Below are 26,870 nucleotides of genomic sequence, written 5' to 3' on the forward strand. Positions count from 1 at the left end.
AGAAAGGAGTACAAGCTGGCAGGAGAGGCCAGGTGACAGGAAAGGTGGGTGGATACTGATGAAGTAAGAAACTGGAGGGGATATGTGGAAAAGGTAGCGGCTGAAGAAGGGGGAATTTGATAGGAGAGTGCATTGAATATGGAAGAAAGAGAAGGAGGAGAACCAGAGGGAGGTGATGGGCAAGTGAGAAAAAAAAGGTAACAAGGCAACTAAAATGGGGAACAGAAAAAGGGGGAGGGGGAGTGATTACTGATAGCTAGAAAAATTGATGTTCATGCCATCAGGTTGGGAGCTACCCAGACACAGAATAAGAGGTGTTGTTCCTCCAACTCGAGTTTGGCCTCATCATTGCAGTAGAGGCAGCCATGGACAGATGTGTTAAAATGGGAATGTGAAGGCATACTGAAATGGGCACAGCTACCAGATCCTGCCTTTTGCAGGGGACAGAGTGAAGGTGCTTGACAAAGCAGTCCCTAATCTGCATCGGGTCTCATTGGCGTAGAGGAGGGAGCACCAGGTACAGTAGGTGAAGCAACAGCCTTACAGGTGAAGTGTTACATCATCTGGAAGGACAGCTTGGGGCCCTAAATGATGCTGAGGGAGGAGGTATAGGGGCAGGTGTACCAGTATTCAACAGAGATTTAGCACTCATTGGGATACCTCTTGTTAACTTATTCTTTGGAATGGAGACCGAGAATTCAAGATGAGGAAGAGAAGAGTCAGAGGGAGAGCTGTAATAGTGCCACACTAACCACTACACTGTTTCAATAATTGTAGATAATTTTCATTTCTGACATCTCTCCAGCTTACTCTTCCACTTTATTTTGGTAATTACAGATAGCTGTTCTGCATTTACACCTTTTCTAGATTTTTGTTCTCTGACCTGCACCCCAACCCCACCCTTTATCATTTAAACTCTTGCATTTCTCCCAATCACAGATCATTCCTTCATTTCTCTTATCCCTTCCCCCTTCTACTGGCAACATCTTAAAACTTGTTTTATATTTATTTCTGTCTTTTTTCTTTTGCAATAGCAGGTACATCTGCTGGTATTTGGTCTGAAGCACGATGCACTGTGAAGGAATGAAGAAAACCCAACAGTCCTTTGCTGACAAGTGCCGGCACTTAAGCTCCTGGAGCAAATTGCAAGGATAGTTTTCCTTTAATGACAGAGAGCAGGTGTGTAGTTTATGTAACTACAAACCACAGGAATGGAACACAAAAGGAATCTAATAGAATAATATTTGGGAAGTGTACTGTTGTAAACATGCCTACACCTGATCTCACTGAATGCTTGGCCATCCGCCAGACTGCAGCACAGTTTCAAACATAAAACGATCACTTTTCATTACTCCAGGACTGTGCTCATATCTCTAACTACTCCTGAATAGTGGAGCAGTTCGGAGCCAACCACGTTGATGGGAAGGAGTTGCACATAGGCAAGATCAAACTAGGAATGGAAATTTCCCTCCCTGAAGGATATTAATGACTCACTAGGTTTTTACAGTGATTGGAGAGCTTCGTGGCTTTTCTTTTTGAGCTTAGCTTTCCAAAATAAAAGATTGATTTAATTACACAAATTTAAATTTCAGTGGTGCAGTGGTGGAAATCCACCTTGGATAAGACTACAAGACAGAGGAGCAGAATTAGGCCATTCAGTCCATCGATTCTTTCTGCCATACAATCATGGCTGTTTTACTATCACTTTCAACCCCATTCTTCTGCCTTCTCTATGTAACCTTTGAAACCTATCAACCTCTACTGTAAACCTTCACTCAATGACTTGGCCTTCACAACCAACTGTGGAAATAAATTCTACAGATTCACCACCCTCTAGCTGAGGAAATTAATCTTCATCTCCACCATAAGACATAGATGTAGAATTAGACTATTTTGGCCCATTGAATCTGCTCTGCCATTCAATCATGGCTGATCCTTTTACTTCCACCACCCCCCCGCCCCCAGCATCAGCACCACTCCCCTTTGATGCTGTGGCCAATCAAGAACCTATCAATCTTACCTTAACTACACCCAACAACCTGGCCTCCACAGCCTATGGCTAAAGACATTTCCCTGAACCCGTTTAGAATGGACGTCCTTTTATCCTGAGGCTGTGCTCTCTTGTCCTAGACTCCCCCACTGTGGGAAACATCCTTTCCATATCTACTCTCAAGGCCTTTCAACATTTGAGAGGTTTCAATGAGATCCCCTCTCATCCTTCTAAATTCCAGAGTGTACAGGCCCAGAGACAAAGAAACATAGAAAACCTATAGCACAATACAGGCCCTTCGGCCCACAAAGTTGTGCCAAACATGTCCCTACCTTAGAAATTACTAGGTTTACCCATAGCTCTCTTTCTAAGCTCCATGTACCTACCCAGAAGTCTCTTAAAAGACCCTATCTTATCTGCCTCCACCACTATTGCTGACAGCCCATTCCATGCACTCACCACTCTGTGTAAAAAAACTTACCCCTGACATCTCCTCTGCACCTTAAACCTGTGTCCTCTTGTGGCAACCATTTCAGCCCTGGGAAAAGGCTTCTGACTATACACATGATCAACGGCTCTCATCATCTTATACACCTCTATCAGATCACCTCTCATCCTCTGTCGCTCCAAGGAGAAAAGGCCAAGTTCACTCAACCTGTTTTCATAAGGCATGATCCCCAATCCAAGCAACATCCTTGTAAATCTCCTCTGCACCCTTTCTATGGTTTCCACATCCTTCCTGTAGTGAGGCGACCAGAACTGAAACATTCAGACTCTTGAACAAAAGAGGATAACTACACTCATCTATTGAGATATTCCCACAACCAATGATCTTCCTTTAAGGAATCTTTATCTTGTTATTTCATTCTCTCCTTATTTATTGCTATTTATTTATAGTTGCATTTGAAAAGTTTGTTGTCTTTTATGCTCTGATCTTTTATTGATCCTGTTATAATAATCATTTAATAGATTAGCTGAGTATGCCTGCAGGAAAAAGAAAAAGGAATTCCTTGCATGATAACCCTTTCATTCCTGGAATATCCTCTGAACCCTCTCCAATGCCAGTACGTCTTTTTTTTAAGATAAGGAAACCAAAACTCTGCACAATTCTCAAGGTGAGGCTTATAAAGCCTCAGCATCACATCCCTGCTCTTGTATTCGAGACCTCTTGAAATGAATGCTAACATTGCATTTGCCTTCCTCACCACTGACTCATCTTGCAAATTAACCTTTAAGGTGTTCTACACAAGGACTCCCAAGTCCCTTTGCATTTCAGATTTTTGGATTTTCTTCCCATTTAGAAAATAGTCGGCACATTTATTTCTTCTACCAAAGTGCATGACCATGCATTTTCCAACATTGTATTTCATTTACCACTTTCTTGCCCATTCTCCTGATTTGTCTAAGTCCTTCTGCAGCCTTCCTGTTTCCTCAACACTACCTGCCCCTCCACCAATCTTCACACCATAAAGGGACATCCTTCAGTCACAGGGTCACAAAATTAATCCTCATGGTTTACAGAAACTAATCCCTTTGTTTTAAACTATCAAAATATTTTCTCAAATACAGGGAAAACATAACAGGAACTTACTTGGAAGTTTCCAACCATGACAAGGCCAATTGCATTAATGCAACCAGCAATCAGTGCTCCAGAGTTGATCCATGTTGGACGGCACTTCTCTAAAATTTGACCGTAACGTAGACCACAGATCAAGATCACTGGATAGACAAGAGAAAACACAAAATGCACAATAGTTAGAGCCATTCCCAAAACTAGGTAGAATGTAGCTAATGGCAAGGAAATGACCAAACCAGTAGATATCTGTGGACATCAGCAATTTGGCACTGTTCCACTGGAGAGAGAAACCGCGTAGTTATTGCCTGTGAATGGACACAGGCAATGATCAGAACAATTGTTTCTGTTCATCGATAGCAACTGTATATGTCCATTAAACAATTCATTGCTCAAGCTTTATTTTTGAGTACTGTCTTCATTACTGAAGGTGAATCACATATTCAAGTATTTTTCGTCCAACGAGCATTACTAGGCATAGATGCTGTATTAGCATAAATACAACGCCAAAGTCCATTGTTCTACCATGGCCTTCTCTCTTCCCCCACCCAGCCCCACCTTTAAACTTCTCCTATGAAGGCAGTGGGATTAGCTGAATCCTGGATAAATTCAACAGATGGAATGGCCTCCTTCCATGTTGTATATCAATACAATACAGGATAGTTACAGAGTAGAGCTCTCTCAGCATTATCCAACCAAACGTCCCCAAAGCAGGCACGTAAAAGTACAACTCCGTACTCTCTTTTCCCATCACCTCTTTAACTGGTGCCTTGTCATGCAATTTAAAACTAATAACAGTCAAAATTGTGGGTTGTGTATACAGAAAATAATCTAGCACAGATGCTGTGGGCCTGTAACAATTGATGCTGCTAAAGACAGACACACGCTGAGGTAGCGTTATGATCCGCCCTGTTTTATCCAACCCCAATTCTTGTTGAATATTCATCGCAAAGAAACTTTGTCCACAAGAAAAGTACTACAGCGGTCTTAATACCAACACGTCAAAGAAGAATTTGCATAAATTTAGCACATTTAGCAAATAAAAACTATCCAGATTGTCTCAAAGACAAATAATGAGCCAGTCAAAAGAATTGTTCAAGACCTTGGTTAAAGCAGTGAATGTTAAAGAGATGGAATTAGTAAGGCAGAGAGATTTTGGGGGAAGATACCAAAGAGATAAATGTAGCAACGACTATCAGTGGTGATAAATCTTAGCTTTGTCACATATACATCAAAACAACCAGTGAAATGCCTTATCTTGCATCAATGACCAATAATGTGCTGGAAGCAGTCTGCAAGTATTGCCATGCTTCTGGTGCCAACTTAGCCTGCCCACAACTCACTAACTCTAGCCCATACGTCTTTGGAGTGTGCAAGAAGAGCAGGGCACCTGAAGAAAGCCCACGTAATCATAGGGAGAACACACAGACTCCCTGCAGTCAGCAGTGACAATTGAAACCTGATGAGATATTACTGACACTGTAAAGCTGCTGTGGTGGAAAATTTCAGGTTGAATTGTCATTTAACCATACGTATGAATACGGCCAAACAAAAGTGTTTCTATGGAGCCAAGGTGCAAAACACAGTACCAACATTCACACACGGCACATAGTTAGGGTGGTGCCACTGAAAGCAAGTTGAAGTGGTTTGCAGAGGGAATAGTCCTAGAGGAATAGTGTTCAGGAAAGTTAGAGAAATTTATAGATATGAGATGCAAGTTCATGATGTGATTCAAAGAAGAAGAAATTTTCAAATTATACACACACAAATTCCAAGAAGACACTATGTACACCAGTGCAAGAGGCACATGCAAGATTGATTTCAACATTTAAGAGAAGTTTGGATAAGTACATGGATGGTAGAGGTATGGAAGGCTATGGTCATGGTGTAGATCGATGGGAGTAAGGATTTTAAATGGTTTGGTACAGGCTAGATGGGCCATGGGGCCTGCTTCTGCAGTGCACTTTTACATGACTAAAATCTCCAGCTTCCTGCCTGATCATTATAAACAATAATACCACTTCCACAGAAAGTTATGGGGATAAGATGTTTTTCCATCGATTCTATTGTATTCTTTGTTCTATTGTAAATGCTGCATGAAAATTTAATCTCAGGGTAATATATATACACACACACACACATACACTTTTAACTTTGAATATGGGAGATAGTAATTACAGTAGGAGTTCTAGGTGGCATATAGATATTAGAGTGGCAGGGTGTCTCCAGTCTCTACCAATGGAGGTGTAATGTGTTCCTTCCCTCTGCTATCCTGTAGGTCACCCTTAGGCAAGGTTGATGCATCTGCTTAGCAACACCCCCACCCCCCCACCACCACAATCAAGGTCAAGTGAAACCATGGGAGCAGGTGGTGGATGGTCATATAAGCAGTTGGTGCATATCACAAGTCCTGGTTATGCAACTGTTGACGCCAGCCAATCTCTGAAGAGTACTGATGATGGCTGCGGTCACACACCTTGTAAAGATACTATCCAGAAGACGACAATGACAAACAATTTCTGTAGAAAAACTTGCGAGAACCATCATGGTCATGGAAAGATCACAATCGCCCATCTCAAACATGGCACACAATGAATGAATGAATGAATGATAGACATCGCTGAACCAAATGATTATTTTTGTGCAGTAATTTTCGTGGCATGAACATGCTTAACCTCGTAGCTTATTTATTCATACAATATCTCCCAAATAAGCCACTGAGGATTGCCATTTGCCAAGATTGGTTGGCACTGAAGCTTCCTGTCCAGGACTGGGGAATATATATAAATGTGAGGTTATCCACTTTGGTTGCAATAAATGTGAGGTTATCCACTTGGGTTACAATAAATGTGAGGTTATCCACTTTGGTTACAAGAACAGGAAAACAGTTTATCTAAATGGTGGCTGATTAGGAAAAGGGGAGATGCAATGAGATCTGGGTGTCATTGTACACCAGTCATTGAAGGTGGGCATGCAGGTACAGCAGGCGGTGAAAAAGGCAAATGGTATGTTGGCATTCATAGCAAAAGGATTTGAGTACAGGAGCAGGGAGGTTCTACTGCAATTGTACAAGGCCTTGGTGAGACCGCACCTAGAATATTGTGTGCAGTTTTGGTCCCCTAATCTGAGGAAAGACATTCTTGCCATAGAGTGAGTACAGAGAAGGTTCACCAGATTGATTGGGATGGCAGGACTTTCATATGAAGAAAGACTGGATCGACTAGGCTTATACTCACTAGAATTTAGAAGATTGAGGGGGAATCTTATTGAAACGTATAAAATTCTAAAGGGATTGGACAGGCTAGATGCAGGAAGATTGTTTCCGATGTTGGGGAAGTCCAGAATGAGGGGTCACAGTTTAAGGATAAAGCGGAAGCCTTTTAGGACCGAGATGAGGAAAAACTTCTTCACAGAGAGTGGTGAATCTATGGAATTCTCTGCCACAGGAAACAATTGAGGCCGGTTCATTGGCTATATTTAAGAGGAAGTTAGATACGGCCCTGTGGCTAAAGGGATCAGGGGGTATGGAGAGAAAGCAGGTACAGGGTTCTGAGTTGGACGATCAGCCACGATCATACTGAATGGCGGTGCAGGCTCGAAGGGCCGATGGCCTACTCCTGCACCTATTTTCTATGTTTCTATGACTGCAAACCACGTGAAACATAGCAAAACCCCTGGCCAGTGTTCAATATCAGAATGGGACAATGTCAACAAACTTCAACTGAACCAGAGTTGAGTCACTTCTGAACAGCCTCCAGAGAAAATGATGCTCCACTGAAACAAGCAATCAATATTGATAGAAATAATTGATCCAGAATGGTAGCAATAAAGAGTAGGAAAGCTAGAAGTTAACAGCAGCTCTTGTTAATGAACAAAATAATCACTTACCCATAAAGGCACCCACATTGCCAATTAAACTGAAGAGGCAGCTTTCAGGAGGATATGAACCACATTTACTGTCAAGAAAATATATAATAAAAAATCAGCATTTGCTTTGATGACTGGGGCCAATATTGTCCACCTCTAGAGGCTTTTGATTTCTGGGCTAATTCCCTGAGAGCTACAGTCTACCCTTATTCAAGATTGTTTCTTGGCAATTTTCAGTGCATGTGTGTAAAGGCGAACAAAATTATTGCTATAACAACAACACACATGCTGGTGGAACACAGCAGGCCAGGCAGCATCTATAGGGAGAAGCACTGTCGACGTTTTGGGCCGAGACCCTTCGTCAGGACGAACGGAAAGGAAAGATAGTAAGAGATTTGAAAGTAGTGGGGGAGGGGGAAATGCGAAATGATAGGAGAAGACCGGAGGGGGTGGGATGAAGCTAAGAGCTGGAAAGGTGACTGGCGAAAGTGATACAGAGCTGAAGAAGGGAAAGGATCATGGGACGGGAGGCCTCAGGAGAAAGAAAGGAGGGGGGGGATGGAAGCACCAGAGGGAGATGGAGAACAGGCAAACAACTAAATATGTCAGGGATGGGGTAAGAAGGGGAGGAGGGGCATTAATGGAAGTTAGAGAAGTCAATGTTCATGCCATCAGGTTGGAGGCTACCCAGCCGGTATATAAGGTGTTGTTCCTCCAACCTGAGTTTGGATTCATTTTGACAATAGAGGAGGCCATGGATAGACATATCAGAACGGGAATGGGACGTGGAATTAAAATGTGTGGCCACTGGGAGATCCTGCTTTTTCTGGCGGACTGAGCATAGATGTTCCGCAAAACAGTCTCCCAGTCTGCGTCGGGTCTCACCAATATATAAAAGGCCACACCGGGAGCACCGGACACAGTATACTACACCAGCCGACTCACAGGTGAAGTGTCGCCTCACCTGGAAGGACTGTCTGGGGCCCTGAATGGTGGTGAGGGAGGAAGTGTAAGGGCAGGTGTAGCACTTGTTCCGTTTACAAGGATAAGTGCCAGGAGGGAGATCGGTGGGAAGGGATGGGGGGGACGAGTGGACAAGGGAGTCGCGTAGGGAGCAATCCCTGCGAAAAGCAGAAAGGTGGGGGAGGGAAAAATGTGTTTGGTAGTGGGATCCTGTTGGAGGTGGCGGAAGTTAAGAAGAATTATACGTTGGACCTGGAGGCTGGTGGGGTGGTAGGTAAGGACAAGGGGAACCCTATCCCGAGTGGGGTGGTGGGTGGATGGGGTGGCAGATGTGCGGGAAATAGGAGAGATGCGTTTGAGAGCAGAGTTGATGGTGGATGAAGGGAAGCCCCTTTGTTTAAAAAAGGAAGATATCTCCTTCGTCCTGGAATGAAAAGCCTCATCCTGAGAGCAGATGTGGTGGAGACGGAGGAATTGTGAGAAGGGGGATAGCCTTTTTGCAAGAGACAGGTTGGGAAGAGGAATAGTCCAGGTAGCTGTGAGAAAATTATTGTTATTCCTGATCCAATCCAGCATTTTAAAAAAACACAATAAACAAAGAAAACAATTTAAAGAAAAAAGTAGATGTTAAAAACAATCCTATAAAACACAATAAAACTGTTATATACACAAACTGTAAATAAAGTGACACTAAGTGATATGTATGCAGTGGTAGTGACAGGTGGGTGGAGGGGATTGGTGGGTGGAGGGGATTAGTGGGGGGTGGGGGAGGTGTTGACCAGCCTGACAGCTTGTTTTTTTTAAAAAGAAGTCCAAGTAGTCCAGCTGTGTAGCTTCTTCCCTGATGGGAGTGGGACAAACAGTCCATAATCAGGGTGGGTGAGATCCTTTATGATATTGCTGGCCTTTTGCCGGCACCTTGCTGCATACTGTACATGTCTGATGGATTAGGCTGGTGTCGGTGATCTGTTGGACAGATTTACATACCCAATGTACAGCCCTTCTGTTATCCCTCACAGGTGCCATTTTTAATACTGAAGTTAAGAATTGCTAAGCAAATTGCAGGATCAAGGTTGCATCTTCCTAGTGTTCCACACCTTCCAGCAGCAGTTGCTCATCAATATTGTAAAAATGGGCATAAAGTTGAGAGCAAATAATGCCTGTCTGTCATTAAGCCCCATGAGGAAAGGGGATATAAAAAATGCATATCACAAAACACTGATGAACCAGTTACCCATTATCCTTCATTTTCATCTGAGCAATCAGCTTAAAATGGAAAGCTGAAGACCTGCGGTGATCATCTGCTTGTTGGGGTGAACAGACAAAGAAACGAATGAGTGTGTGTAATGCAGAGAGTGAAAAACAGTCGAATATAACTGATGTTTGCTGCTTGGGGGAGGAGGGGAGTAGAAGGTTGAATACCGTCCAACAGCAACCCATTTGCAATGGAACTTAACCTAGCATAATTAGTTCTAACAAGAGTAGTTGGAGAAAAAGCAAGGAGGGTCTGTCAATAAGATTTGCAGATTTCTGGTGTCAGGAAAATCCACAAAGGAATTTGTATTTATATAATAAACAGAGCTACGGAATGACTCCAGAAAACCAGTAGGCGTCAAGCATGAATCCTACGTATGAAGAGTCCAGGGAACAACAGATTAATTAGCTAAATGCCAGAAAAGATAGTGAAATCTTTATCCAGACAAATGTAAATATCTGTAAACTGAAAATATAATATATATTAACAGGGTTTCCAAAAGGGAGATTGTGCTTAGCCAACTTTTTTTTAATATTTGAGGAACTAAGTAAATAAGAATAACATAGTAGATATATTTGCATGTTTAAACATTACTCAAGGTCAGATCATGACAAGTCAAAGAAAATAATGTTATTTAAAACAAAACACACTTGAACTTATTAGCATTTTAGTTAATGTTTAGAGATATAATTCCTTTCTTTCTATTAGTGCAACGTTGTTCTACCTATTTCTTCGTCATTTAAACTTTCTCAGCAGAGAAAATGCATTCTTCACAGAAGATCAAGTTGTGCACCTTGTATTAAACTTATTTGATCATGCATCAAAGGGCCATTTCCAAATATTCCAATGAATGTTTTATTGTTTGAGAATTAAAGAACTGAGGGAGGAGCAGGTGGAGACTGGGCACCATCCAAGGTGAGGGACATCATGGTGCAGAAACAGGACAGGTGGAGCGAAAACTGGGAAAATTATGAAAAAGACAAATCCAAAAATATTCCTTTCCCGAATAAAACATAGGTTAAGTGCAAGTGAAGCACTTCAAAACAGGCACACAATAAAATTCAATATTAAATAGAGCATCTACATTAAGAAATATTTAAATTTTATGTACTGAAACTGACAGTGATATGTTGTAATCAAACCTATAATTTCCTGAGGATATTGTAAATATGAAGAATTGACATATTTTCTGCATTTAAAATTACAATTTGTTCTTCAAATTGTCTTCAATTGGTTTTGCTCAGAATTATTCTTTTTCACTTAGTCATGCAGCATGGAAGCTTGCCCTTTGACCCAACTTGCCCAGTGAGATGCCCCATCCAAGCTTGTCCCAATTACCAGCATTTGGCCCAAACCTTCTACACCTCTCCTGTTCAATGTCCCTGTTAAGAGTAGTTATTGTACTACTTCCTCTGGCAGCTCATTCCACATTGATACCACCATCTGTATAAAAATTGTTGTTTTCATGTTGTTCAGTCCCTCAAGTCCTGTCAACAACCTCACTCTTTCCATAAGACACAGGAGCAGAATCTGGCCATTCAGCCCATCAAGCCTGCTTAGACATTTCACCACAACTGATTTATCCCTCTCAATCTCATTCACCCATCTTCTCTACATAATCTTTGACACCCTGACTAATCAATAACCTACCAAGCTCTGCATAAGTATACTCTCTTTCCAGTTCCAGTCAATAGTGCCTTTCCTACAGCACGGTGACCGAAACTGAACACGGTTGTTGGGAGGTAGTTTGCCCAAATCCTTTCAAAATGAACTGATACCAAATAGAAATGATAAAAGGCAAAAATCAAGCACAAAGAATCAGAAATAAGATCACTGGGAGTTGAGATGTGCTGAAAATTTGTAGCAAACCCACAAAGACAACTTGACACCCGAGGTAGAATTATTCATCCTTCTTGAAGCACCAGACTGGAAGTCCCAACGAAGCACTGTGAGAACAGCTGAGAGAATTATAGGGGTCTCCCTAACATTTATCAGGGACATTTATCGGAAGCACAGCATACACATGGCCCTTAATTATCAAGGATCCCCACCCACCCATCCAGCATCCCTGCCACATGGCATTCAAAGTGTCACTGGTTAATCTGTTCTGTATCTTACAATATTTAATTTATGCACTTTAGTTTGCTTATTTATACGTCATTCATCTGTAGATGTAATCCTTACTTTCGAAAGTTACTGTGCGTTATATGCATATGATGTGTACTACTGTGTATACCCTGGGCAGCGTTGCCTTGTTCAGTGGTATACATGTATATAGTTAAATGATAATAAATGACATGAAATGCCCTGATCTCCTTGCAATGTTAATTTGCCTTCTCTTTCCTGCGTCGTTGAACTAGTTAAAATTAATTTTTGTTTAATACGGAAAAATTAATAGGTTCGTACAGCTTCATTAAACATAGTGGCTTTACCTGACAAGCGGGATATCCTGAATAGTACAGCAACTTTTTGGATAGCCATGCTTTGAAGTTTCCTCAGAGCAAGACTCGTTATATAACCTTGGGAATAAAAGATACAGTAGATTTAAAAAGCATGATTTGAAAGGTACTTGCTTTTAATTTTCAAGGACATGGAATTGAAATGAACAGGAGTGGACCAATCAGTAAAGTTCTTAAGGAGCAAGTTTATGAGGTCAAGTGCAATAAATTCTACTTCCACACTGCCAGGGTAACCAACTACATGTAGTTTATTGGGTATATTTAAGGCAGTAATTGCTAGGTTCTTGATTCGTAAAAGCAGCAAAGGTTATGGGGAGAAGGCAGAGGGATGGGGTTGAAAGGGAAAAAATAAATCAACCATGATGGAATGCGAAGCAGGCTTGATGGGATGAATGGCCTCACTCTGCTCCTATGTCTTACTGTCTTATTACCACACATTAACGTGAACAGGACGAGGGCAGCAACACATACAAAAAAGCTGGAGGAAAAGAGAATAGTCAACATTTTGGGCCAAAACTCTTCATCAGGACTGGAGGAATAAAAGATGAGGAGTCAGAGTTGGAAGGTGGGGGAGGGGAGGAAGAAACATGGGGTGAGAGGTGAAACCAGGAAGTGGGGAGGGGTGAAGTAAAGAGCTGGGAAGTTGATTGGTGAAAGAGATACAGGGCTGGAGGGAATTTGACAGAAGAGGACGAAAGTCCATGGAAGAAAGAAAAGGGAAAGGAGCACCGGAGGGAGGTGACGGGCAGGTAAGGAGATAAGACAAGAGAGGAAAAAGGAAATGGTGAAGGGGGAGGGGGCAACAATACCGGAAGTTCAAGAAATTGGTGTTCATGCCATCAGGTTGGAGGCTACCCAGACCGGATATATGGTGCTGCTCCTCCAACCTGAGTGTGGCCTCATCGCAAGAGTAGAGGAGGCCATGGACTGACATGTTGGAATGGGAATGGGAAGTGGAATTGAAATGGATGGCCACTGGGAGATCAAGTTTTTTTCTGGCAAGTGATGCACAGGCGCTCGGCAAAGTGGTCTCACCAACCTACAGGGGGCTTCACCAGAAGTACCGGATACAGCAGATGACCCCCACAGACTGACAGGTGAAGAGTCGCCTCACCTGGAAGGACATTTTAGGGCCCTGAATGGTAGTGAGGGAGGAGGTGCACAGGCAGGTGTAGCACTTATTCTGCTTGCAAGTGCCAAGAGGGAGATCAGTGGGATGGATGAATAGACAAGGGAGTTGTGTAGGGAGTGATCCCTACGGAAAGCAGAAAGTGGGGTGGGAATGTGCTTGGTGGGATTTGGCAGAGGTTACGGAGAATTATGTGCTGGATGCAGAGGCTGGTAGGTGAGGATAAGAGGAACCCCACCCCTGGTGGGGTGGTGGGCAAATGCAGTGAGGGCAGACGTGCGTATGGAAGAGATACAGTTGAGGGTAACGTTGATGGTGGCAGTAGGGAAACCCTTCATTCTGGAATGAAAAGCCTTATCCTGAGAGCGGATGTGGTGGAGATGGAGGAAATAAGAGAAAGGGATGGCACTTTTCCAAGTACCAGGGTGGTAAAAGGTATAGGGCCAGGTAGCTGTGAGAGTCAGTGGGTTTATAATAGACATCAGTAGAGGAACTGTGTCTAGAGACACAGAGATCGAGAAAGGGGAGGAAGGTGTTGAGGATGGACTAGGTAAATTTGAGGGCAGGGTGTAAGTTGAAGGCAAAGTTGATGAGGTCAACAAGCCCTGCATGGGTGCAGGAAGCAGCATCAATGCAGTCACCAGTGCTCTAATATTAGTTAGAGGTTACAATATTGAACTCCACAAATACTTTCCATAGTTTCCATACAAGTGATTGTGCCAAATAACTAAGGTGGCTTGATTTCTATGCTGATTAGTCTTTGGCACGTCACAGTCAATTTGAGTCCCCTTATTTAATTGGTAAAGGGGTGAGAGAGAAAACAAATTGGAACTCCCACTACTGATCAGTGCCGATAAATCTTGCTGGAAGGTGATTAGCATCTGGTTAGGGACTGAATAGATTTTGTTGCGATGCCTTTGGTCAGGTTGCCATATTGTCTAGGTTACAAGAGGGAAGAAAACTAACTGAAAAACAATACTTCAAACACAATTGTATCACCACATGCTTACACAGAACCATCTATATATAGACTCAGTGGCCACTTTATTAAGTACGGAGTGGACACACTTGGTCTTCTGCTGCTATAGCCCATCCACTTCAAGGTTTGACTTATGTTTCAGAGATGCTCTTCTGTACACCACTGTTATTTGAGTTATTGTAGCCTTCCTATCAGTTTGAACCAGTCTGACCTTGCTCATTAACAAGCTCAGCGGCTGGCACTCTTCATATTTTTTTTTAAAATAGATTTTTTGTAAATTCTAGAAACTTTTGGAAGAGGACAGCGAGGCTGAGAAGAAGTGCGGCGGCGGCCATTTTCAAATTGCTTCTCAGATCGGAGTTCTGAGAGGCGGGACTGCGCAGGCGCGTGAAGGAGGCCTGGGAAGGAGGGAAGATATAAAAAGGAGAGAAGGAGTGAGGCAGTTCTCTTTTGGAAGAGGACAGCGAGGCTGAGAAGAAGTGCGGCGGCGGCCATTTTCAAATTGCTTCTCAGATCGGAGTTCTGAGAGGCGGGACTGCGCAGGCGCGTGAAGGAGGCCTGGGAAGGAGGGAAGATATAAAAAGAACGCAGCCTTAAGCAGCGGGCAGCTTCGTTTGCGGGCAGCGGAGTGAGTCGGGAGCAGAGTGTAGGGCTTGGGCTCAGAGGGCTTAGGCGGAAGAGGGCACAGTAGGCTTATCTTTTAGTTCTTGTTATTTTCAGTTATTCGGGAGGTATGAGTGTGAGGGCAGCTTGTTGTTCTCGGTGTCGGATGTGGGAGATCCTGGAGTCTCCGAGCCTCCCGGACGTCCACATCTGCGCCAGGTGCGCCGAACTGCAGCTCCTGAGGGACCGAATTAGGGAACTGGAGCTGCAGCTCGATGACCTTCGCCTGGTCAGGGAGAGTGAGGAGGTGATAGAGAGGAGTTACAGGCAGGTGGTCACTCCGGGGCCACGGGAGGCAGATAGGTGGGTCACGATCAGGAAGGGGAAGGGGCAGGTACTAGAGAGTACCCCAGTGGCTGTACCCCTTGACAATAAGTACTCATGTTTGAGTACTGTTGGGGGGGACAGCCTACCTGGAGGAAGTGACAGTGGCCGGGCCTCCGGCACAGAGGACGGCCCTGTAGCTCAGAAGGGTAGGGATAGAAGAAAGAGGACCATAGTAATAGGGGACTCGATAGTCAGGGGTTCAGACAGGCGGTTCTGTGGAGGTGATCGGGAGTCCCGGATGGTTGTTTGCCTCCCTGGTGCCAGGGTCCGGGACGTTTCTGATCGCGTCCAAGATATCCTGAAGTGGGAGGGTGAGGAGCCAGAGGTCGTGGTACATGTAGGTACCAATGACATAGGTAGGAAAGGGGAAGAGGTCCTGAAACGAGAGTATAGGGAGTTAGGAAGGCAGTTAAGAAGAAGGACCGCAAAGGTAGTAATCTCGGGATTACTGCCTGTACCACGCGACAGTGAGAGTAGGAATGGAATTAGGTGGAGGATGAATGCGTGGTTGAGGGATTGGAGCAGGGGGCAGGGATTCAAGTTTCTGGATCATTGGGACCTCTTCTGGGGCAGGCGTGACCTGTTCAAGAAGGACGGGTTACACTTGAATCCTGGGGGGACCAATATCCTAGCGGGGAGGTTTGCTAGGGCTACGGGGCAGACTTTAAACTAGTAAGATGGGGGGGCGGAAATCAATTTGAGGAAACTATGGGAGAGGAGGTTAGTTCACCAGTAGAGCAAGTAAGTAGACCGTGTGTGAGGGAGAACAGGCAGGTGATGGAGGAGGGATGCGCTCAGCCCGAAGTTGTAGGGGAGAAGAAAGAAAAGGATAATAAATTTGAATGCATTGCTAGGGATGAAAAGAGAGGAGGAGGTGGAGAGTATCTTAAATGTATCTATTTTAATGCTAGGAGCATTGTAAGAAAGGTGGATGAGCTTAAAGTGTGGATTGATACATGGAATTATGATGTTGTAGCTATTAGTGAAACATGGTTGCAGGAAGGGTGTGATTGGCAACTAAATATTCCTGGATTTAGTTGCTTCAGGTGTGATAGAGTAGGAGGGGCCAGAGGAGGAGGTGTTGCATTGCTTGTCCGAGAAAATCTTATGGCGGTGCTTTGGAAGGATAGATTACAGAGCTCCTCTAGGGAGGCTATTTGGGTGGAATTGAGGAATGGGAAAGGTGTAGTAACACTGATAGGAGTGTATTATAGGCCACCTAATGGGGAGCGTGAGTTGGAAGAGCAAATGTGTAAGGAGATAGCAGATATTTGTAGTAAACACAAGGTGGTGATTGTGGGAGATTTTAATTTTCCACACATAGATTGGGAAGCTCATTCTGTAAAAGGGCTGGATGGTTTAGAGTTTGTGAAATGTGTGCAGGATAGCTTTTTGCAACAATACATAGAAGTACCGACTAGAGATGGGGCAGTGTTGGATCTCCTGTTAGGGAATGCGATAGGTCAGCTGACAGATGTATGTGTTGGGGAGCACTTCGGGTCCAGTGATCACAATAGCATTAGCTTCAATATAATTATGGAGAAGGACAGGACTGGACCTAGAGTTGAGATTTTTGATTGGAGAAAGGCTAACTTTGAGGAGATGCGCAGGGATTTAGAGAGAGTGGAATGGGTCAAGTTGTTTTATGGGAAGGATGTAATAGAGAAATGGAGGTCATTTAAGGGTGAAATTATGAGGGTACAGAATCTTTATGTTCCTGTTCGGTTGAAAGGAAAGATTAAAGGTTTGAAAGCGCCATGGTTTTCAAGGGATATTAGAAACTTGGTTCGAAAAAAGAGGGATGTCTACAATAGATATAGGCAGCATGGAGTAAAGGAATTGCTCGAGGAATATAAAGAATGTAAAAGGAAACTTAAGAAAGAGATTAGAAAAGCTAAAAGAAGTTACGAGTTTGGTTTGGCAAATAAGGTGGAAGTAAATCCGAAAGGCTTCTACAGTTATATTAAAAGCAAGAGGATAGTGAGGGATAAAATTGGTCCCTTAGAGAATCAGGGTGGTCAGCTATGTGTGGAGCCGAGGGAGATGGGAGAGATTTTGAACGATTTCTTCTCTTCGGTATTCACTAAGGAGAAGGATATCGAATGGTGTAAGGTGTGGGAAACAAGTAAGGAAGTTATGGAACCTATGACAATTAAAGAGGTGGAAGTACTGGCGCTTTTAAGAAATTTAAAAGTGGATAAATCTCCGGGTCCTGACCGGATATTCCCCAGGACCTTGAGGGAAGTTTGTGTAGAGATAGCAGGAGCTCTGACGGAGATCTTTCAGATGTCATTAGAAACGGGGATTGTGCCGGAGGATTGGCGTATTGCTCATGTGGTTCCATTGTTTAAAAAGGGTTCTAGAAGTAAGCCTGGCAATTATAGACCTGTCAGTTTGACATCAGTGGTGGGTAAATTAATGGAAAGTATTCTTAGAGATAGTATTTATAATTATCTGGATAGACAGGATCTGATTAGGAGTAGCCAGCATGGATTTGTGCGTGGAAGGTCATGTTTGACAAACCTTATTGAATTTTTTGAAGTAGTTACGAGGAATGTTGACGAGGGTAAGGCAGTGGATGTAGTCTATATGGACTTCAGCAAGGCCTTTGACAAAGTTCCACATGGAAGGTTAGTTAAGAAGGTTCAGTCGTTAGGTATTAGTGCTGGAGTAATAAAATGGATTCAACAGTGGCTAGATGGGAGATGCCAGAGAGTAGTGGTGGATAATTGTTTATCGGGATGGAGGCCGGTGACTAGCGGGGTGCCTCAGGGATCTGTTTTGGGCCCAATGTTGTTTGTAATATACATAAATGATCTGGATGATGGGGTGGTAAATTGGATTAGTAAGTATGCTGATGATACTAAGGTAGGAGGTGTTGTGGATAATGAGGTGGGTTTTCAAAGCTTGCAGGGAGATTTATGCCGGTTAGAAGAATGGGCTGAACGTTGGCAGATGGAGTTTAATGCTGAGAAGTGTGAGGTTCTACATTTTGGCAGGAATAATCCAAATAGAACATACAGGGTAAATGGTAGGGCATTGAGGAATGCAGTGGAACAGAGAGATCTAGGAATAACAGTGCATAGTTCCCTGAAGGTGGAGTCTCATGTAGATAGGGTGGTGAAGAAGGCTTTTGGAACGCTGGCCTTTATAAATCAGAGCATTGAGTACAGAAGTTGGGATGTAATGTTAAAATTGTACAAGGCATTGGTAAGGCCAAATTTGGAATATTGTGTACAGTTCTGGTCACCGAATTATAGGAAAGATATCAATAAATTAGAGAGAGTGCAGAGACGATTTACTAGGATGTTACCAGGGTTTCAGCACTTAAGTTACAGAGAAAGGTTGAACAAGTTAGGTCTCTATTCATTGGAGCGTAGAAGGTTGAGGGGGGATTTGATCGAGGTATTTAAAATGTTGAGAGGGATAGATAGAGTTGACGTGAATAGGCTGTTTCCATTGAGAGTAGGGGAGATTCAAACGAGAGGACATGATTTGAGAGTTAGGGGGCAAAAGTTTAAGGGAAACACGAGGGGGTATTTCTTTACTCAGAGAGTGATAGCTGTGTGGAATGAGCTTCCTGTAGAAGTAGTAGAGGCCAGATCAGTTGTGTCATTTAAGGTAAAATTGGATAGGTATATGGATAGGAAAGGAGTGGAGGGTTATGGGCTGAGTGCGGGTAGGTGGGACTAGGTGAGATTAAGAGTTCGGCACGGACTAGGAGGGCCGGAATGGCCTGTTTCCGTGCTGTGATTGTTATATGGTTATATGGTTATATGGTTTTGTATGAAAATCTCAGGAAATCCAGCAGTTCCTGAGATATTCAAACCACCCTGTCTGGCACCAACAATCATTCCACGGTCAAAGTCACTTAGATCACATTTCTTCTCCATTCTGATGTTTGGTCTGAACAACAAATGAACTTCTTGACCATGTTTGTATGCTTTTATGCATTGTGTTGTTGCCACATGATTGGATGATTAGATATTTGCATTAACAAGGTGTATACACATACATAATAAAGTGGCCACTGAGAGTATAATTCAGTCGCACATATTGTGGCAGCCACTACAGCTTTACTGGGGAATGAAAATGAAGTTGGATTCTTGGATTACTTGATGCTAACTTAATCCTTAGACGTGTAACTGGATGCTGAGAAGAGATTGATACAAGTACCAGGGTCAGAAACAAAGCAGTGAACAGTATTAACAGACACAACTCAAAACAAAGTATGAGAAGAGTAATTATAACTGCTTCACAGATTTATTTTGAAGCTTGTTGCAAGCAAGAGAAATTTAGTTTTAGATGATTGTTATAAGACCATAAGACATAGGAGCAGAATTAGGCCATTCAGCCCATTGTGTCTGCACCACCATTCAATCATTGCTGACTTATTTTCCATCTCAACACTATTCTCCTGCTTTCTCCTCAAAACTTTAACACCCTTATCAATCAAGAACCTATCAGGCTCCACTTTAACTATACCCAGATACTTGGCCAACACAGCCATCCGTGGCAATGAATTTCACAACTTCACCACCCTCTCAGGTAGCACAGTGGTGTAGCCATCGACCCAGGGTTCAATTCCCCTGTCTATAAGGACTTAGCACCTTCTCCCGATGACCACATGGATTTCCTCTGGTTGCCTTCCATATTCCAAAGACATACGAGTTAGTAGGTTAATTGGTCACATGGGTGTAATTGGGCATTGTGGGCTTGTTGTGCCAGTGGGCCTGTTACTGTGCTGTACCTCTGAATTTTAAAAAAAACTCCTCCTCGTCTCTGTTCTAAAGGGAGACCTTTCTATTCTGAGGCTGTGCCCTCTGGTCCCAGACCCTCCCAACACTGGAAGTATCCTCTCCACATCCATTCCAAATGGGCCTTTTATCAGACTGTTTATATGGTACACTTGATTTGGTTCCATTTCCCAGTAAGGAACTAAATTCGCAGTCCGACTCTTAACGGCCCTAACCACAAAGCAGAGTGGGCAAGATCAACTAATTCAGCACAGGCTGGACCATGAGAAAATTCAGATTACTGACAGAAAGCAAATAAATTGTAAATACTGTACCAGTTTTCCACAGGACAAACATGGTGATTCATAACAGCCATGGCATATCTGAAAGAACAAAGTTTTGGTCAGAAGGATAGTACCCAATGTGGAATATTGGCAGTTTGCTTCACAGACGAGCAGCATCTACACGAATGCAGAAGCACAGAATGGTTGCATCACTGGTGACAGCAACTCCTTGCAGGATCAGACCATCTGTACTAATCACATCATCTTTAATGCACTTAATAGGATTAAATCAATTTAATTAATTATGGCTATACTATTCAGACTGTTACTGAAGATGGGTTCTCATCACTTGGCACCAAATTAATTGGTGTACAGAGCTTGAGTAACCCAGCTGGAATATTACAGGATGCTGCTGAAATTCACTTAGTTCACATTAAAGGTTTTCTCCTGTATTCCAAAAGGTATACGATGTTTAGGAACGTAAAGTCTGCAGAAAGTGGTGGGTGGAGCATAGTCCATCACAGACAAAGCCCCCACCACCATTAAGCACATTTACAGGTCATGCTGCTACAAGAAAGCAGCATCCATCATCAAGCACCCCCATCATCCAGGCCATGCCCTCTTCTCACTGCTACCACTGGGCAGCAAGTACAGGAGCCTTGGGTCCCAAATCAACAGGTTCAGGAACAATTATTACCCTACAACTGTCAGGCTCCTGAACCAGTGTGGGTAACTTCACTCATCTCAAATCTAAACTGCTTCCACAACCTAAAGCCTCTAGCAAGGACTCCACAATGTACACAAAATGCTGGAGGAACTCACTAGACCAGGCAGCATTTATAGAAAAAAGCGCAGTCGATGTTTCAGACCAAAACCTTTCTCAATTGTTTCCACAACTCACATTTTCATTGTTATTTATACGACTTGTCTTCTTTTGTACATTAATTGTCAATCTATAGTCTATTTTCTTTATTTTCCTATAAATGCCAGCAAGAAAATAAATCTCAAGGTAGTGCATGATGACATATACCATACTGTGCAAAAGTCTTCGACACATATATATAGCTAGTATATCTAAGACTTTTGCACAGGACTGTATATGTCAACGTGGAGTAATGAACAAATTTGTAATTCTGGTGGGAGCAAAAGACGTTAGGAATGCCAGTTGTGGAGTACCGTGAGAGTAACGTGGGACTAGTGCCAGGGGCCAGGCATTGGCGCAGGTGCAGGCACACCCAGCCCTGAGAGACACCAGGAATGGTCATTTGAATCCAAACAATTAGTTTATTGATCACTACATAATGTTTCTCTGGTGTTTCTCACTCCCTCTCCTCTCCTTTCCCCTTTTCCCAACCATCATTCCCCACTCCCTGCCCCTTCCCACTCTTAATCCACAAAGGAACCCATATCAGAATTGGGTTTATCATCACTCACACATGTCAAGAAACTTGTTTTTGGTGGCAGCAGTAAAATACAATTAATAAAATTATGACAGCACTGTGCAAAAGTCGTAGGAGATTTAGCTATATATAAGTGCCAAAAATGTTGGCACAGTACTGTATGTACCTTGATAATAAATTTACTGAGTCAGTCAATTGATAAACCTTTATAAATTGCCCCTGATCTGTGGATTATAGTGCAGGAGAGTTGGCAAGAATGTGTTTGAGGAGAACAATACATGCAGTTACTTTAAGATTAGAGTAAATTGAGGCTTGCTTGTTAGCACAGACTTGATGGGCCAAAGGGTCTGTTTCCACACAGAGTGATTCTATAACTAATCTCCAGAAGTAACCCATGACACCTTTGGGTTCTTAAAGCTTTGCCACCTTGTGCTGGCTAGCTAGTTGAGTTACAGAACTGGGTTATCTGTGGAGGGACAGCACACACCCGAAGTTCAAAGTTGAGTTTATTGGCTATGCACACTACTTCTTACTAATTCATACTACTTCTTTTCATACTTTGTCAATGTTCTAAGAAAATTTATTATCAAAGCACATATATGTTACCATATACGACCCTGAGATTCATTTTCTTGCAACAGACATAGTAAAACAAAGAAATACAATAAAAATCAATGAAAAACTACAAAGACTGGCAAACAACCAATGTGCAAAAGACAAACTGTGCAAATACAATAAATAATACTGAGAACATGGGCTGTAGAGTCCTTGAAAGTGAGTCCATGAGTTGCGCTCAGCACTGAGGTGAGTGAAGTTATCCACACTGGTTCAGGAGCCTAATGGTCGAGGTGTAATAACTGTTCCTGAACCTGGTGGTGTGGGACCTGATGGTTGAGGGGTACTAACTGTTCCTGAACCTGGTGGTGTGGGACCTGATGGTTGAGGGGTAATAACTGTTCCTGAACCTGGTGGTGTGGGACCTGATGGTTGAGGGGTAATAACTGTTGCTGAACCTGGTGGTGTGGGACCTGATGGTTGAGGGGTAATAACTGTTCCTGCACTTGGTGGTGTAGGCTCCTGTACTTCCTTCCCAATGGCAGCTGTGAGGAGAGGGTAGCCTGGAAGGTGTAGTTCCTTGACGTTGGCTGCTGATTTCTTGTGGCATTGCTCCTTGTAGATGTGCTCACTGGTGGGGAGGTCTTTTCCTGTGATGAACGGGGCTGTATCCACTACCAAAGTGCAATATAGTATTTCAAATTTCTCAGTACTAAATTTCATCTGCCTAGAATTCAGGAGACCTCCTATTTCACAGCTGTTTGCGATAATTTTGTACACAGTGCAAAATTTTTGCGAATCGCAAACCTGGAGAACCACACACAACATGCCGCCAATATAATTCCTGAAAATTATTTCAACCAAATTAATAATTTCTACTTCTAGGTGTAATTACAATGTTAAAAGAGATCACAGCAATATCAGGAAACAGTACAACTAACTAACCATCCCCAGAACTGTAAGCATGCCTATCATATGATATGGCGATAAGTGATATGTACAAGGAATCTCCTGGATCTGATCCCAGTTTACGTTTACTTGGCTGAACCGAAGTAAATCTAGGATCTAGGATTAGGAAATGGAAAAGGTGAACAGAGGTTCAGCTAGTTTAATAAACTGCCAACCTGGTTCACACATAAAGATTATCCACTTGGGAGAAGCACTGAATACACCTTACCTCAAAGCCCCAGAGTCATAATTAACCACACCACCGTCTTACACTATTTCAGTTCTGTTTGTCTAAATAATGGCCCATTTACTCTACCCAAACCCATGTACTCAGTATCTATTTTCTTGCCACCTTACTATTATTTCCAAATTTATCCTTTTGTCCGGTTACATTCTGCATTTTCTAGGATTATCTGCAAGCATGCCAAGGTCCAAATGTACCTCACACTGAGCCACACTTCAAGAAAGCAGCATCCATTATGAAGTACAGAAGCCTCCAGACACACTCAATGTTTTAGGAACAGCTTCTTCCCTTCCACCATCAGATCTCTGAATGGGTCCCTGAACCCTGCCGCACTACCTGCTCTCCGTGCATTACCTATTTATTTATTTTTTAGATTGCTTATTGTAACCTAATGTATTGCATTGTACAGCTGCTGCAAAAGAAAACATACATTAACATTAATAAACATTCTGATTAAAACTTTATTCTGTATCTGTTGCTGTAAATCATCAAATTCTTTATCTGACAAGAGGTACAGGCAGGTGGAACTTTTTTTGATTCATTCAAAGAACCATCATCTCTAAATTCCACTAAGATTATTATTTTTACTCCCCTACCTGTTCTGCCTAAACTGGAATGCTTAAACTTGCCCCTCTCGAAGATTATTTGAAAGTAAGTACTCCCTTTGCCGTAAGGAACTGGAGCAAGAATTGTCCATCAAGCCCTTTGTACCTACAACAGCTTAATATGATCGTTGCTAGTCTTTTACCTCAGCACCACTGTATTAAGCCCATATTTCTTGATTCCCTTAATATCAAAGTCATTTCTGAGTTTAAATCAGTGGCTCTGCATAAATGCAAATGATCTCTTATAAGACAGAAAATGCTAGAAAATCTCTCACACTGGCTGCACTCATGGAAAAAGAAAAAGAGTTAAAATTTCAGGTTAAAGACTTCACTAAAATCACTTTACATTTCCTTCCTCTGCAACATTGATCAATAAGAACAGCCCCTTAAATGTACTTCCATCACCTCTCACGCAAGTTCTTCATGATCCAATTCAAAATTATATAAACTCAAACCAATCAGGCTATTCTTTCAGATCCAAACTTATATTACACATGTACATCAAAACATACATTGCTTGCATTAGCAACCAACATTACTTCCTTAGAAGGTTGGCGTCATTCAATGTCTGTAGTGAGATGCTGAAGATGTTCTATAGGTCAGCTGTGGAGAGCGCCCTCTTCTTTGTAGTGGCGTGTTGGGGAGGAAGCATTAAGAAGAGGGACGCCTCACGTCTTAATAAGCTGGTAAGGAAGGCGGGCTCTGTCGTGGGCAAAGTACTGGAGAGTTTAACATCGGTAGCTGAGCGAAGGGCGCTGAGTAGGCTACGGTCAATTATGGAAAACTCTGAACATCCTCTACATAGCACCATCCAGAGACAGAGAAGCAGTTTCAGCGACAGGTTACTATCGATGCAATGCTCCTCAGACAGGATGAAGAGGTCAATACTCCCCAATGCCATTAGGCTTTACAATTCAACCGCCAGGACTTAAGAACTTTTTAAAAGCTATTATTAATGCTTTTTGAGATTTTTGCATATCATATTTTTTACTGAGTTAAGTATTGTATGTAATTAGTTTTGCTACAACAAGTGTATGGGACATTGGAAAAAAGTGAATTTCCCCATGGGGATGAATAAAGTATCTATCTATCTATCTATCTAACCTGAGGATGTGTTTTGGGCAGCCTGCAAGAGTTGCCACCCATACTAACACCAGCATAGCGTCCCCATAAAGCTCGGCAGATCAACACAAAACCCCTTTCCTCTTTCCCACCCATGCACACTGGCAGTCTTCCAACCTCAGGACAGGCCTCTGGGCCTCCAGATTTTGACCACTGGGCTAGTTATTATCCAGAGACATTAGCCAAGCAAGTTCAAAATTCTCATACGCAGTTACAATCACCTCTCCATACTTCCAGTCAATGATTATGACAAAAAAAATCACCATCTTTCTCCATTCATACTGGCAGATCTGTTGAGTATTTCTATTTTTTTTTTTCAGATTTCTAGCACCTGTGGACAGTTTATTTACTTCCATAGATGCTGCCTGACCTGCTGAATCCTTAACTTGTGTGTAATGCCTGTGGTATTTTGGTTTTGGATCCGAAAGTCCTCTAACGATCAGCCTTCCTTCGTACAGAAGTTCAACGTGCAGTCTACCACATTCTATCGGTAAACCCTTTGCGTCTACTGTTTCTCTGTCCAGTTTCAGAAGCCACCTTTCAAACCATGACAATTTCTCCCCTTACTCCTGCTTCCTGATACACGCAGGTTGGGTCTCACAGTAAATACAGAGCAACTAAAACATAAAATGTTGATAAAAGTAGGTCAGGCAGCATCTGTGGAAAGAAGGAATCGCCGGCCAGGAGTTTTAAGTCTTAAACATTGGACTGTTTCTATTTTCACAGACGCTGCCTGACCTACTGAGGTTTTGTTTTACAGCGTTTTGATTTAGATTTCTGTTTCGAGTGGATGCAGCGAGGAGTGTACTGACAAGATAGGGTAATGCTGCACTGTATCTACAGTTGAAGGCTGAGAAGTCTTGGACTATAAAACTTCAGACGCGGTTACAGCACACCATTTACGCGGTGTACATCTCTTCCACGTCAAGCACAAGCCGCGCGTTTCCACCCGTGAAAACTGGTGGAAGGGCGGCTTTAAAATGAGCTCCCCAAGCGGGGAAGACTGAGGTTTGGGCAAGGGGCGAAGCAAAGCGAGAGCGGGTAGTGGGGGGAGGAGAGGCGGTGGCCGTGGCCGGCGGCAGAGCCCCCGGGTGGGGAGAGGTCAGACAGCGTTTCGGAGCTGGAAAGCCGTTACCTCCCACCCACTACCCCCTCTGCGAGGAAGGGAGGGAGATGGAGGGCGAAACCCGTGGGGGTGGGGCGGGAACGAGAGACAGTGAGACCCGGGGGAGAGTGAGAGACAACAAGGTACTCACACGATCCATATGCCGGCGATGGAGAAGGCGGACAGGCTGACGGGGAGGATGACCCAGGCAGTCATCGGGAAGCCCAGGGCTCCTCACCTGCGCCCCGGAGGGGTGAGGGCGGAGGTAGGCCACGGCCAGAGACTCAAGCGCACCGGCACCGAGTGCCCCAGTCAGCGAGCAGAAGCCGGCGGACTCCACACCTGCTCCACGCCCCGCCTCCCGGGCCGGCGCGACCCATCCCGCACTGTGCGCATGTGCGCTTGACGGGCCGAAAACACTACAACTCCCAGCGCCCTCTAGCTGTGACGTGTGTGGATTGACTGGCGTTTCAGCCACTCAGAAAGAGAACGTCTTCTGGGGAGCGGGGCGAGCCTCGCGGTTCGGCCAGTCACGTCTGCCGGGTGTCACATCGTCCTCCAGCGGTAGCGTGGACGTGAGAGTAGCGAGGCTGCCAGGTGCCGGCGGGTCCCGGGAGATCTGCGAGGCTGGGGCCGGTAATTCAAGACTCAGAACCCGATTTACTC

General features: G+C 43.5%; 1 protein-coding gene across 2 annotated transcripts in view; it reads right to left on the minus strand.

Moving 5' to 3' along the window:
• LOC140735547 (transmembrane protein 150A-like) overlaps positions 1-26,574 on the minus strand; it is a 63,578-nt gene extending 37,004 nt beyond the window's left edge. For both annotated transcript variants that reach the window (XR_012100779.1, XM_073060732.1), the window contains exons 1-5: positions 26,356-26,574; positions 20,277-20,324; positions 12,081-12,167; positions 7,452-7,519; positions 3,582-3,709 (exon numbers count right to left, since the gene is read on the minus strand). Coding sequence is in view for 1 of the 2 variants with exons in the window: in XM_073060732.1 (XP_072916833.1) it covers positions 3,582-3,709; positions 7,452-7,519; positions 12,081-12,167; positions 20,277-20,324; positions 26,356-26,420 (396 nt within the window). In the remaining variant the exon portion in view is untranslated. The remainder of the gene's footprint in view (positions 1-3,581; positions 3,710-7,451; positions 7,520-12,080; positions 12,168-20,276; positions 20,325-26,355) is intronic.
• Positions 26,575-26,870: the final 296 nt, after the last annotated feature.

The sequence above is a fragment of the Hemitrygon akajei genome, chromosome 1 (assembly GCF_048418815.1).
Source record: "Hemitrygon akajei chromosome 1, sHemAka1.3, whole genome shotgun sequence".
Classification (NCBI taxonomy): Eukaryota; Metazoa; Chordata; class Chondrichthyes; order Myliobatiformes; family Dasyatidae; genus Hemitrygon; species Hemitrygon akajei.